Genomic DNA, 13,105 nt, shown 5'->3' with positions numbered 1-13,105 from the left:
AAGAATATTCAAGACTGATTTCCTTTAGGACAGACTTGTTGGATCTCCTTGCAGTCCAAGGGACTCTGAAGAGTCTTCTCCAACACCACAGTTCAGAAGCATCAATTCTCCAGCACTTAGCTCTCACATCCATACATAACTACTGGAAAAACTATAGCCTTGACTAGACGGACCTTTGTTGGCAAAGTAATGTCTCTGCTTTTTAATATGCTGTCTAGCATGGTCATAATTTTTCTTCCAAGGAACAAGTGTCTTTTAATTTCATAGCTGCATTCACCATCTGCAGAGATTTTGGAGCCCCGTAAAATAAAGTCTGTCACTGTTTCTACTGTTTGCCCATCTATTTCCCATGAAGTGATGGGATCAGATGTGATGATTTTAGTTTTCTGAATGTTGAGTCTTAAACCAACTTTTTCACTCTCCTCTTTCACTTTCATCAAGAGGCTTTTTAGTTCCTCTTCACTTTCTGCCATAAGGGTGGTGTCATCTGCATATCTGAGGTTATTGGTATTTCTCCTGGTAATCTTGATTCCAGCTTTATCCAATCCAGCATTTCTCATGATGTACTCTGCATATAAGTTAAATAAGCAGGGTAACAATATCTAGCCTTGATGTGCTCCTTTCCCAATTTGGAACCAGTCTGTTGTTCCATGTCCAGTTCTAACTATTGCTTCCTGACCTGCATACGGATTTCTCAAGAGGCAGGTAAGGTGGTCTGGTATTCCCATTTCTTTAAGAAGTTTCCCAAGTTTGTTGTGGTCCACACAATCAAAGGCTTTGGCATAGTCAATAAAGTAGAAGTAGATATTTTTTTGGAACTCTTTCTTTTTAAATGATCCAATGGATGTTGGCAATTTGATCTCTTGTTCCTCTGCCTTTTCTTACTTTAAATCCCATGTGCCCTGGAATTTATGGTCACATTCACCATTTGTATTGGAATGCATGACATTTTCCCCATCCTTTTACACTAAACTTATCCGTGTCTTTTTATTTCCCATGCAATGTATGTAGTCAGAATGTTTTTTAATCTTGTGTGACACAAGTTCTTTGCAATCTTTAGCCCAATATAGTTAATACAATGATTAATACTTTAATTTTATGTTTGTCATTATTTTATGTTTCCTCATTATGTCATCTGTTTTCTCTGTCACAACTTTACTTACTTACTCACTTTTTTTGAGTCTTTAAATCAAATCAGTTCAAGTAAGTTTTGGTATTCCATTTTATTTATTCAGTTGACTGTTTGGCTATTCTTTTTTGTTTCTGTTTTTTGTAGTTGCTCCTTGGGTTATGGAATGCAGTCTTAACTTATCAGAGTACACCCATGAATTAATATATTCTACCCCACCCAAAAATCCTACTACTGGGCATATACCCTGAGAAAGCCACGATTCTAAAAGACACAATGTATCACAATGTTCATTGCAGCATTATTTACAATAGCCATGTTGTGGAAGCAACCTAGATGTGCGTCTATGGATGAATGTATAAAGAAGCTATGGTACATATATACCATGGAATATTACTTATTTAGAAAAAGAACACATTTGAGTTAGTTCTAGTGAGGTGGGTGACCTAGAATTTGTTACATAGAGTAAAGCAAGTCAGGAAGAGAAAAGCAAATGTCATATATTAATGCATATATATGGAATCTAGAAAAATGATACTGATGAACCTATTTACAGGGAAGAAATGGAGACACACATGTAGAAAATGGGCTTGTGGATACAGTAGGGGAAGAAGAGAGTGGGACAAATGGAGGGAAGCACTGACATATATACACTACGTATGTAAAACAGATCTCCAGTGAGAAGTCGCTGTGTAACACAAGGCGGCCTGCAGCCTGGAGCTCTGTGATGACCTAAAATGGTGGGGGAGGGGAGGGGAGGAAGGCTCAATAGAGACGGGGTATATGTATGATTATGGCTGATTCGCATTGTTGCACAGCAGAAACCAACACAAAATTGGAAAGCAATTTTTCACCAATCAAAACATAAATTTGAAAAAACAAAATAAAATATTATACTACCCCATAGATAATGTAAGAATCTTTTAACAGTATACATTTGTTTATCTCATTTTGACCTGTATGCAATTATTGCTGAGTACATATTTCTACCTTTGTTACAAATCTCTCAATGTACTGTATTTTTTTTAACCTTAAAAAGTAAATCCTCTTTCCTAGCAAATGAGAAAGGATAAAAATATTTTATGTTTACTCACATATTCACCCCTTTTAATAAATGTCATTCTTTTCTGTTTAATCTAAGTTTCCATCTTGTACTATTTTACATCAGCCTGGAGTGCATATAATTTTGGAATACTTGGTTAGAAATCTAACAGGAAGTGGCAGAACATGTCTATTTCAAGGCTCATCTAATCACATTTGCCAAAAATGGGTCAAATTAGTGAAATCACTGATAAACTATCTTATAGTTTATAAAGTGCCTTCATAAACATTTGATATTTTGTGTATTATTTTTCCATTTTGTCGATGATTAAACTGAAGTAAAAGGTAGGTGGTATAATCTCAAATTAGAACTCAAATATTTTGATAACAAATAGCCTATTCTTTTGCCTATATTGCTTAGTCTCTGACTGACACATATCGAGCATCCTTCATCAATATGATTTCCAGCATACTTTTAACTTGAGTAGTTTTCTAATTGCATTTTGCCTCAATTGGTCTCTAGCTCCTATTGGGGTTCTTGGGTACCAAAGAGTTAATGTACTACGTCAAACCCTTTCTACTTAAGTTTCCTGGGAGATTACAGAGAGCTGGCTACTTTTTTATTCAACCCAAGGGGCTGCATCCCAGAGGGAAATAGAAGTAGGTTCATCTAGATAAATTAAATGTTAAAGTTTAAATTTCTTGCTCTTGTCATTCAGGAATATACTGAGCATCCAGTATTGGTATGTGCAAGTAGTTAAAACTCCTCTTGAAAACCCAAAGCTAAGGCTTTGTGAAACACTTCATATCTGAAGAAATGACTATGGGGAGGAAGAAGTAGCTTGAGAGAGAGGGAGAGACTTTGTGTGTGTGTGTGTGTGTGTGTGTATAAAGGGAGTATGGATGGGGTTGTGTGGTCTGAAGGTTAAAAATAATTTTATTTAATCTGATATTAGCAGGATCCCATTTATTGGATAATATGAAAAGTAATAACAAGCCTTAATGTCAACTGAAAAAATAAAAAACCTTCTTTGGCCAGTCTAGGACTTGATGTGAAGAAGAAATGGTTAGGAAATTTTTGTTGAAATATTTAATAGTAGCTGATACTTAGTAATATATTCAGTATGCAAAAACTATATCAGACTTTCTAAGATAACTATGTTAGATAGATATTATTGTTTACAATATTTAACAGAAGAGTAAACACCAGAAGCTTACCCAAGTTCACACAGCTGGTAATCTGCAAAGATGAGACATATACCCAAATGTTTCTGTATCATACTTGAGGGTTTATTTTTTTTCCTTAAAGAATGGAAATTCTAAGAAATCTAGGCAATGTTTGAACTGATGACCATGTCCTTGAAATATTCCATGAGAGTATACTCTATCCCACTCTCTTAATTTTTCTTCCTGATGTCGGATGTTCTTGAGCAAGATGCTCTCAACAATCTTGCTATTCTTCAGGGTTCAATCTGAGATTTCAATTTTGTATTTTGCACAGTTTCCTAACAGATCTCATCTATTCCAATGACCATAGATATCAACTACCAGTTCAATATTTCTGATTTGATGACCAATATTTCTCTTGAGCTGTTTTTCCTGAAGTTCAGACTCTGTATTCAAAAGCATAGTGTGTAAGAACAAGTTTACCACTGAAAATGCACGTGAATGGACTGAGCATAAATATCCCTTGTTTACCACTACAAAAGAAAGGGAGATGGCACAAAGAAATGATTCTATGTCTTATATTTGTTCCACTCGCATTCACTCTTTGCATGCCTCCCAAGAAACTTTCATATTATAGAAACTATGTTGATGGCAGATATGTGAAGACAAATAAAATCCCATCTATGTTTTACAGTATTTAGCAGTCCGTGTATATAATGGGGGTTTGGTTGGGTAGGTATACATGAAAATAGTACATTATAAAAGTATAGAAGAGACTATAGTAAAAACTGCACAGCTGAAATATTCCCCAGAAGACCAAAAGCAATACCCCTAGTCAAAAAAAGCAAAAAAGGGTTATATGCTTTTGGGAAATGAGGATTTCCTCCTAGGGTGGAAGGGTCAGCATAAAATTTGCTAAATAGGCAAAGTTTGACAGATTACATACAGAATGAGATTTACAGCATTTGAAAATCTACTACCATCTCCAAAATGCACTTTCTTGGGACTTGACAGGAGGCTTGCTGCCATCGTGGGAGATAAATAAGATCTGTCCAACAGCTTAGCAGCTCCAAGTCGGTGGGTGAGGCTCTTTTACAAGCTGACAAAACAGAACTGCATAGAAAATACCCCAAAATGTTCATATATAATATGAACAAAGGGCTGCTGACTATTTATTACATTTTCTTGGTTATCTTCTAAAGAATTACAAAATAAAATATCAATTCACAATCAAACTTCAGTTTAGCCAAATGATTTCCAATGTCCCCTAAATTTTCCCTTGGACACTGATGATTTTTCATCTGTTGCAATTTGAACTTTAAAATAAATTCTCTAATGAGGTTAATGCCTCACGTGAACTCTTGACTTCCTTTGTTTCTCCCTTTATTTTTGTGTTTTGCCATTATTTTTGTACAATTGAAATTATTACTTTAATAAGTTGTATTTACATATGCATGTATTCATTATGCTTACCAAATACAAATGGGATTTATAATGGTTAGCTTAAATATGTGTATTTCTCTGGTAATTTATATCAATTATCTAACACTGGGATATCTTAAAGCTCAAAAATTTCATAAGCTGCAAGACTGTATATTTTACCTTTGAAAACATAATCTTTGAACTCTTTAATGACATTAATCAGTTGATAAGTTGTGTCCAATTCTTTGCACTCAGGCTCCCCTGTCATTCACTGTCTCTCAGTTTGTTCAGATTCATGTAAGAGACTTTAACAATAAAACCAAAATTTAGTTTAATGCATAGGTGGAGTTAATATTTTTACCTTACAAAGGTAAATGGAATGATTGGGATATTTTTCATTTTGAATTTCTTTGACTAATTCAGTCATAGAGATAAAAATATAAGATAATTGATCAAGAGAAACAAGATGAATATGATACTAATGTATGGCTTCAACATTTTCTCTTGAAATAATAAATAATAACTTGAAGTGTGGGCCAAAGGTGTTTGAGCTGGAAACTATCATATTTTGTGTAGGAAAATGAAGGCATTACAGATACATAACTCCCAAGGGTGTATCCATGTTCCATTTCTCCTAGCTTTTCATTTGAAAACCACTATATCATCAATATTAATATATTACAGATACTTGTTCATGATTTTTTGAGCCTAGAGTGGTGTTTATGCTCATGTATAAAATAGAGTAATAAATACCAAGATCATAAATTTAAGAATTAAATTACCTTATAAATTTGCTTTCTAGCATTTGCTATTCACCATAGTGTAGATATCTACAGGGATCTCTGTACAGGAGAACTACTGAATATCATGTGGAAAAGCTGTAGAAAAGATTCTGAGTATCTGTCAGTAACTCAATCAAAGCAGCTCTGCTTTGACATGAGTTTCATATTTGGCTAGAAATGTTGGAAAACCACCTCCTTAGGATAAATTACTGTAAGTAAAATTCCTATGTTAGAGGACATGAACATGTTTAAGGCTTTTTGACAAATGTTGGCAGTTTCTTTTTATTAATATTTTGTCAAATATATGCTTCTGCATATAGTGTAATAAAAACTGCTCATCTCCCTCTGCTCCTCCCCACTCCTGTCCCACACTGAGCTTTATCCAAAAGTGTTACCGCTTTTTGTTTATGTGATTTCAGATCTGGCTAAAGAGTTCATATTCCCACTTCTCATGGCTGTTCTCAATAACTCTGAGGTCCAACTTTTCCTTCTGATTGGAATTCCAGGATTGGAACATGCCCACGAGTGGATCTCCATTCCCATTTGCCTCCTATATCTGGTTGCCATCATGGGCAACAGTACCATTCTCTTTATCATAAAGACAGAGCCCTCACTTCATGAACCCATGTATTATTTTCTTGCCATGTTGGCTATCTCTGACCTGGGCCTGTCCTTCTCCTCTCTCCCCACCATGCTGAGAATCTTCTTGTTCAATGCCATGGAAATTTCACCCAATGCCTGCTTTGCTCAAGAATTTTTCATCCATGGGTTCACAGTCATGGAGTCCTCAGTACTGCTGGTTATGTCTTTGGATCGCTTTCTTGCCATTCACAATCCCCTGAGATATAATTCTCTCCTCACTAGCAACAGAGTTGCTAAAATGGGACCGATTTTAGCCACCAGGAGCCTTCTCTTAGTGCTTCCATTTCCTTTCATGCTAAGGAGATTGAAATATTGTCAGAAGAATGTTCTTTCTCACTCATACTGTCTTCATCAGGATACCATGAAGCTGGCCTGCTCTGACAACAAGATCAATGTTATCTATGGTTCTTTGTTGCTCTCTGTACTATGCTGGACTTGGCTTTCATTGTTCTTTCTTATACACTGATCCTGAAGACTGTACTCAGCATTGCATCTTTGGCAGAGAGACTTAAGACCCTGAATACCTGTGTCTCCCATTTCTGTGCTGTACTCATTTTCTATGTGCCCATCATTACACTGGCTGCCATGCACCGCTTTGCCAAGTACAAAAGCCCCCTTGCTATAATCCTTATTGCACACATATTCTTGTTGTTGCCACCCCTAATGAACCCCATTGTGTATTGTGTAAAGACTTAACAAATCCGGGAGAAAGTCTTGGAGAAGCTATCTAACGTATGTAGGAGATAAGATGAGGATGAGATATTGGATGGCATCACCAATTCAATGGACATGAACTTAGGCAAACTCCGGAAGATAGTGAGGGACAGGGAGGCCTGGCGCACTGCAGTCTGCGTGGTTGCAAAGAGTCGGACACAATTTAGCGACTGACTGACAACAACAAGAGACAAGCACTGAATATTTAGGCAATAAACTGTTGACCAGTATGTATTGGCATCTACAATATATTCAGGACTTTCCCCGATGGCTCAACAGGTAAAAGAATTCACCTGCAATGCAGGAGACACGGGAGATGCAAGTTCAATCCCTGGGTCAGGAAGATCCCCTGTAGAAGGAAATGGCAATCCACTCCAGTATTCTTGCCTGAAAAATCCCACAGACAGAGGAGCCTGGCAGGGTAGTGTCTATGGTGTCACAAAGAGTTGGACATGGATGAGCAGCTAAGCACACACAGTGTATTCAGTGCCACAGCATTTACCATTTAATGGAAGACTGGGGGGAGAGTGAAAAGCTGTGCAGTATGGAATTTATTATAAAGTCAAGAATACATTATGGATAGAGCATTTAATTTGACAAATAGTGATGGAATATTTATAAGTAGTATGAGTGAACCAGATTTTGGTACTTTTAAATGTCTTCAGAGGAGTCTGAGCCTCAGAATTCTCACAGGAAGGTGCAGTTCATTTCTTCCCTTTTCCCATCATTTCTGGGTTGCATACGTTGCAAAGTTTAACAATTACAATATTAGATACAAAGGACTTCATCCTAGGTCCCTCAGAGCATTTTAAACTCTCACAGTCGCCTAAATCAAGGAATCTTTTCTGACAGTGACCTTAAAACATCAGCTTTGCCTAGCATTCCTGTCCCCTGTATCTAATATCAAATTATTGCTTTCTAATTTTCCACTGGTTAATGTTTACTCACTTAGCTCTAGCCATACTGGCACTGGTCTTTTTGTTTTTCCTACAACCTTTCAGTTTTGGGTTTTTTTTCTTTGTCTTTGTTTTTTTTCCCCCACCTCAGACCATTGACATTTATTCTGCATTTTTGGAATGCTTTTCCTTTCAATATTTCATATCTTACATAATTTAGAATTTTATTGAACCCCCCCATTTGGTTTCCTTCAGAGCACTTGGTGCTATCTGAAATGGTTACTCACTGATTTTTCTATTGTCTGTGTCTCTCAGCTCTGTAACAACCTAGAGGGGAGGGATGGGGAAGGAGGCGGAGGGATAGTCAAGAGGGAGGGGACATAGGTATACCTGTGGCTGATTCATGATGATATTTGGCAGAAACCAACACAATGCTGTAAAGCAACTATCCTCCAATTAAAAATAAAACAAACAAACAAAAAAAAACAAAAATATAAACCAAGAAAAAAAGTCTTTCTTTAATATTTTGCCCACTGTGTTTCTAGGATGCAGACTCTGCCTAGGGAAACACACACACACATACACACACACACACTCAACAAATACTTGTGGCCTGAGGGAACATTCCTTCACTCACACAGTTTGGGCTTCCCTGGTAGCTCAGCTGGTAAAGAATCCGCCTGCAATGCAGGAGACCCCAGTTCAATTCCCCGGTCAGGAAGATCCACTGGAGAAGGAAATGGAAACCCACTCCAGTATTCTTGCCTGGGAAATCCCATGGACAGAGGAGCCAGGTGGGGTACAGACCATGCGGTCGTGAAGAGTTGGACACCACTGAATGACTAAGCATAGCATAGAACAACACAGAGTTTTGTCTATTTAAATTCTGCTTGTTCTTTAAGAATCAGCTAGGACATTCCCCTTGGAAAATTTTCCATTTTTTTTTTTCCGAAGGAAGTGGTTCTCCTTCATCTCAGGGCTGTTTCAGAGGCTCTTCTCTGACTGATTACACAGTCTCCATGGTATGTTTTATTCTGTGTCATTAGGCTTTGTTTTAGGAATGAAAGTAACTAAAAATTATTTGAAGCTAAAAAACATGCTAAGAATTGTTTTGAAACATTCATATATATATGTGTGTATATATATATACACATATGTATAAAATACTTGGACTACGTAAAAAGCCTTGTGGGATAGACATTATTGATCCATTTTAATAGAAAAAGTTCCTAAGTTCACAGTTAGAATGCAGAACTTTCTCAAAACTGACTCCAAGTTTACTCTACTTACTGGTATGTCACAATAACTCTTTAATTCATTATAAGATATAAGAGAACATGACTCCCACTGAAGGATTGAAATTGCCTGTAGATGGCATACGTATTGTTTCCAGATGTGGAGTTGTAATGTATGCTTCAGTATTTTTAGTGGCTTTGTGATTGTTTTGAAGTTTTGTGGGGGCTTCCCAAGTGAAACTAGTGCTAAAGAACCTGCCTGACAATGAGGGAAACACATGAGCAGTGGGTTCAATCCATAAACCACTCATGATACTCAAGGACATATTCTTTTTGCTGTCTATAAGTAATCTTGGATCTTTCAAGTGGTATCATCAAAGGTTCCCACATAGCTGTCATTGGAAACAGTTTTCTTATGCCAGACTGGATGAAGCACTGGTTGGCAGTGGGGCATGACACATGAAATGTTAAATGCCAAATGTGATAGGTAGCCTTGAATGAGACTAACTTCCAGTGAGAGAGAACAGTTTCCACATAAAGGTCCTAGTAGAGAATTCTATCTTTAGCCCTCTGTCACTTTCTTTCTAGACCCTGAACTAAAACTATGAAGGAACACAACATCCTCATGCTTCCCTCTAGATGTTCAAAACTACCCTTGGTAGTATCTTATCCAGGCCTGCTTTCCTTGCAAATATCTCCAAGTCAAAATTACAAATACTGTTCTGACAAGTATTATTCAAAAAATCCATTTAAAAAAATCTGGAGCAATGTAGTAGAGCTGCAGTGCACAAATAGGAGGGTGTAAGGAATTCTCTCTTTTTAGTTCATTGGCTTATAACAATAGGGTCAGTGCCTCCATCTCAGTCCACTTACCACCACCCACCCCCACATTATCTACTCTTCTCTGACTTGCTAGGGAAGAACAATGGCAATAAGAACAACTTCAGATATTTTCCTGAAGACAGGGTCCTCTCTCTCACCTCTGTGTCAGGTTAGCAAATGCTGTTCTCTCAGGCTGGACCATCACTTTCCAGTTTGCCTGTCTAACTTCAATACATCCCTGAAGGCTGCCTTCTATGCCAACTCAAGGAAATCTTTCATTCCATTTCTTTCCCTAGCTGGAGGAAGAAATCTTTCTTTTAGCTTCTATATAAACATTTTTCACTTTAACACAGTTAACATATGGAACACAGTTAACATATGGTTAACAAAGAATCCCAAAAGGTAGTGTCTTAAAAACATACATACATACAAACAAACAAAAAACAAACAAACAAAAAAAACACAGATATTCATTTAACTTACAAATCTGCAATTTGGGCTGGACTCAGAGTACATTGGTTGTTTCACCAGGCGCAAGTGGGAAAGACAGGAAGGTTGGGTGTTAGAATAATTTGAAGATTTATTGATACTAGTAGCTGATAATGATCCAACCAAGTCTGAGGCCTCAGCTGAGTCTATTGGCTAAAACACCTAAATGTGACCTCTCCATGGGGTTTGAGCTTCTGCTCGGTATGATGGCCAGGTTTCAAAAGCAAGCACTGAGTGAGAGCTATAGATACATATCGAAAGAGAGACAGAAAAGGAGGGAGAGAGAAAGAGAGTGAATATCAATGAGTAACATATCACCTCTTATGACCCAGCCTCAGAAGTCTTATAGCATTGCTACCTCAACAGCCAATCCATTAAGCTGCTGAGTCTGACCCAGTTACAGGGGGAGAAGCAACATATTCCAATCCCTTTTGGAGGACTTGGGCATTTCTGGAAGAGAACTGGGGATGAGACGTAACCCTGTGGCCTTCTTTGGAAAATACAAGCCACCACGTCCTATTGCCATGTATTTCCTTGATACCACAGTGAGGGTTCCATGACAGCTGTGACTTCTTATTTGTTCAGTAAATAAATAACAATCTCTTCCACTTCATGCATATTAGATATTATAAAGAATAGAAGAGTAAGGGTACATTTAAAAAAACAGTGCCTCCAAGATTAAACCCAGCTAGGAACAAAAGGCGTGGGTCACACGATCGCGGATCTGCTTGGTCTTCACACTGTAGATGATGGGATTCATCAGAGGAGGGAAGAGAAGATACACAAAGCCCAGAATCACCTGGAACAGATGAGGTGTCTGCTTCCCAAAGCGGTGGATGACAGACAGACCAATCATGGGAGTATAGAAAAGGAGCACAGCACAGATGTGGGAAACACAGGTGTTAAGAGCTTTGAGCCTTTCGGCCCTGGATGCGATGGACAGTACGGTGCGCAGGATCAGGGCATAGGAGAAGAGAATGAGCAGTGAGTCTATACCCACTGTAGAAACGATGACAAACATGCCGTAAATGCTGTTAGCTCTGATGTCTGCACAGGCCAACTTCATCACTTCCTGGTGGAGGCAGTAGGAATGTGAGAGGACTGGGGAGCCACAATATGGGAATCTTTTGAGCATAAAAGGTAAAGGAATAATGAGTGCTACACTGCGACCCAGAGAAGCCAGGCCGATCCTGCCAATGACTGTGTTGGTGAGAATGGAAGCATAGTGCAAGGGGCGACAAATGGCCACAAAGCGGTCAAAGGCCATAGACAGTAGTACAGAGGACTCCAGGAAGGACAAGCAGTGAATGAAAAAGAGCTGGGCAAAACAGGCATCATGGCCAATGTCTCGTGCCCCAACCCAAAAGATGCCTAGCACTGTAGGGAGGGTGCAAAGAGACAGACCCAGGTCAGTCAGAGCCAGCATGGACAGGAAGAGGTACATTGGCTCATGGAGTGAGGGCTCTGTTTTAATGATAAGGATGATAGTGCAGTTGCCCAGGATGGAGACTATGTATATAAAGCACAGTGGGATGGAGATCCAGGTGTGCATGTGCTCCAGGCCAGGAATGCCACTCAGCAGGAAGGTGGAGGACATACTGCTGCTGTTCTCCAGGGACCTCAGTGGCATCGTGTGTGGAGGGAAGGGGAAAGTTGGGGTTCCTTCAAATTCCTGAAATGAATTGAGGAAAAGCTAGTGACTGCACCTAGGAAGATATTTTTTTTTAAAGACAAAGGTTAGAATCAAATAGATTTAACTCCTCCAGAGGTTATTTCCTTCTGGTCCCTGGTTTCCTCTCAACGTTTTTTTTTTAAAGAGAAAATCTTTTCTTTGAAATTTTTTTGCCTTGCTTCTTCAGGTTAAGAGTTGTGAAACATCATGACAGCACGTATAGTTCACTGTAGCAGATATCTGAGTTGGTTATACTTAATTTCATTTACCTCTTATGCATAGGTATTTAAAGAAACACTTCCTCATATGCCTCTTTTCTGCTGGGGCTCTCACTAATGTTTCAACCTTTCTTCCAGCTTCTCTTCTTTGCCTTCTTAGTTCCTTTCCTATTGCATTATCTCTTTTTCTTCCTTCCTTCCCTTCCTTCCTCCTTCCTTCCTTTTCTTTTCCCTTCCTTCCCTCTTTTTTCCTTCCTTCTTTCTGTTTAATTTCCAGTTGTGTATAATTGGTAAACTTAAATACCTTCTCACTTTCTCCCTTGAACTTCCTACTTTGGAAGCTTAGCTTGATCCAGAAAACACATAAATGATACTCAGCTCACAGAACTCCAGAGAGAACTGGAGGGTATAGGAATGGCTGTCTGTAAAGTTACTCTTGGCTGCTGGGATAAGAAATCAAAGCTCTGATGCTCAAAATAGTCAGAAACTGCCATTCCTGATAAGTCTATGAATTCAACTACTGTGAACCTAGGTGGGAGGAGACCCTGATGCAGCATCAACCATGGCCATGACCCCAATCACAAGGCAGAGTCCAAGTGCATCCAGAGAACAAAAGGCAACAATGCTAGGGCTGATTCTGTTGATGAGAAGATGAAGACTTAGAAGAGGATAGTTACAGGGTGGAAACCATGTGTTAATTTTAGCTTCCTGACTTCCAGGGCATTGATCTTTCCACTACTAATCCCACTACAATGTGAACTCAAAATGGGTGAGGGTTTTGCTTTGTTGACTTCTGTCAAGACAGTGCTTAGAAGGTGCCTTAGGACACAGAAAGTGCCCAGCAATTTTTTTTTTTTTTACGAAAGAGAGTTCAAT

At 38.5% G+C, this 13,105-nt stretch overlaps 1 protein-coding gene and 1 pseudogene across 1 annotated transcript; one reads left to right on the top strand and one right to left on the bottom strand.

The window, feature by feature from the left end:
- Positions 5,993-6,930, top strand: OR51A7CP (olfactory receptor family 51 subfamily A member 7C, pseudogene; annotated as a pseudogene).
- Positions 11,028-11,969, bottom strand: OR51G2 (olfactory receptor family 51 subfamily G member 2). The gene has a single exon (NM_001389807.1). It carries the CDS (start codon positions 11,967-11,969, stop codon positions 11,028-11,030), a length of 942 nt encoding a protein of 313 aa, NP_001376736.1.
- Between the last annotated feature and the right edge of the window lie 1,136 nt (positions 11,970-13,105).

The sequence above is a fragment of the Bos taurus genome, chromosome 15 (genome assembly GCF_002263795.3).
Source record: "Bos taurus isolate L1 Dominette 01449 registration number 42190680 breed Hereford chromosome 15, ARS-UCD2.0, whole genome shotgun sequence".
NCBI lineage: Eukaryota > Metazoa > Chordata > Mammalia > Artiodactyla > Bovidae > Bos > Bos taurus.
Note: the sequence above shows the minus strand (reverse complement) of the source record. Positions and strands in the feature narration are given on the sequence as shown.

Coding starts and splice junctions, on each gene's coding strand:
- OR51G2 (NM_001389807.1), bottom strand. CDS start 11,969: ATGCCACTGAGGTCCCTGGAGAACAGCAGCAGTATGTCCTCCACCTTC.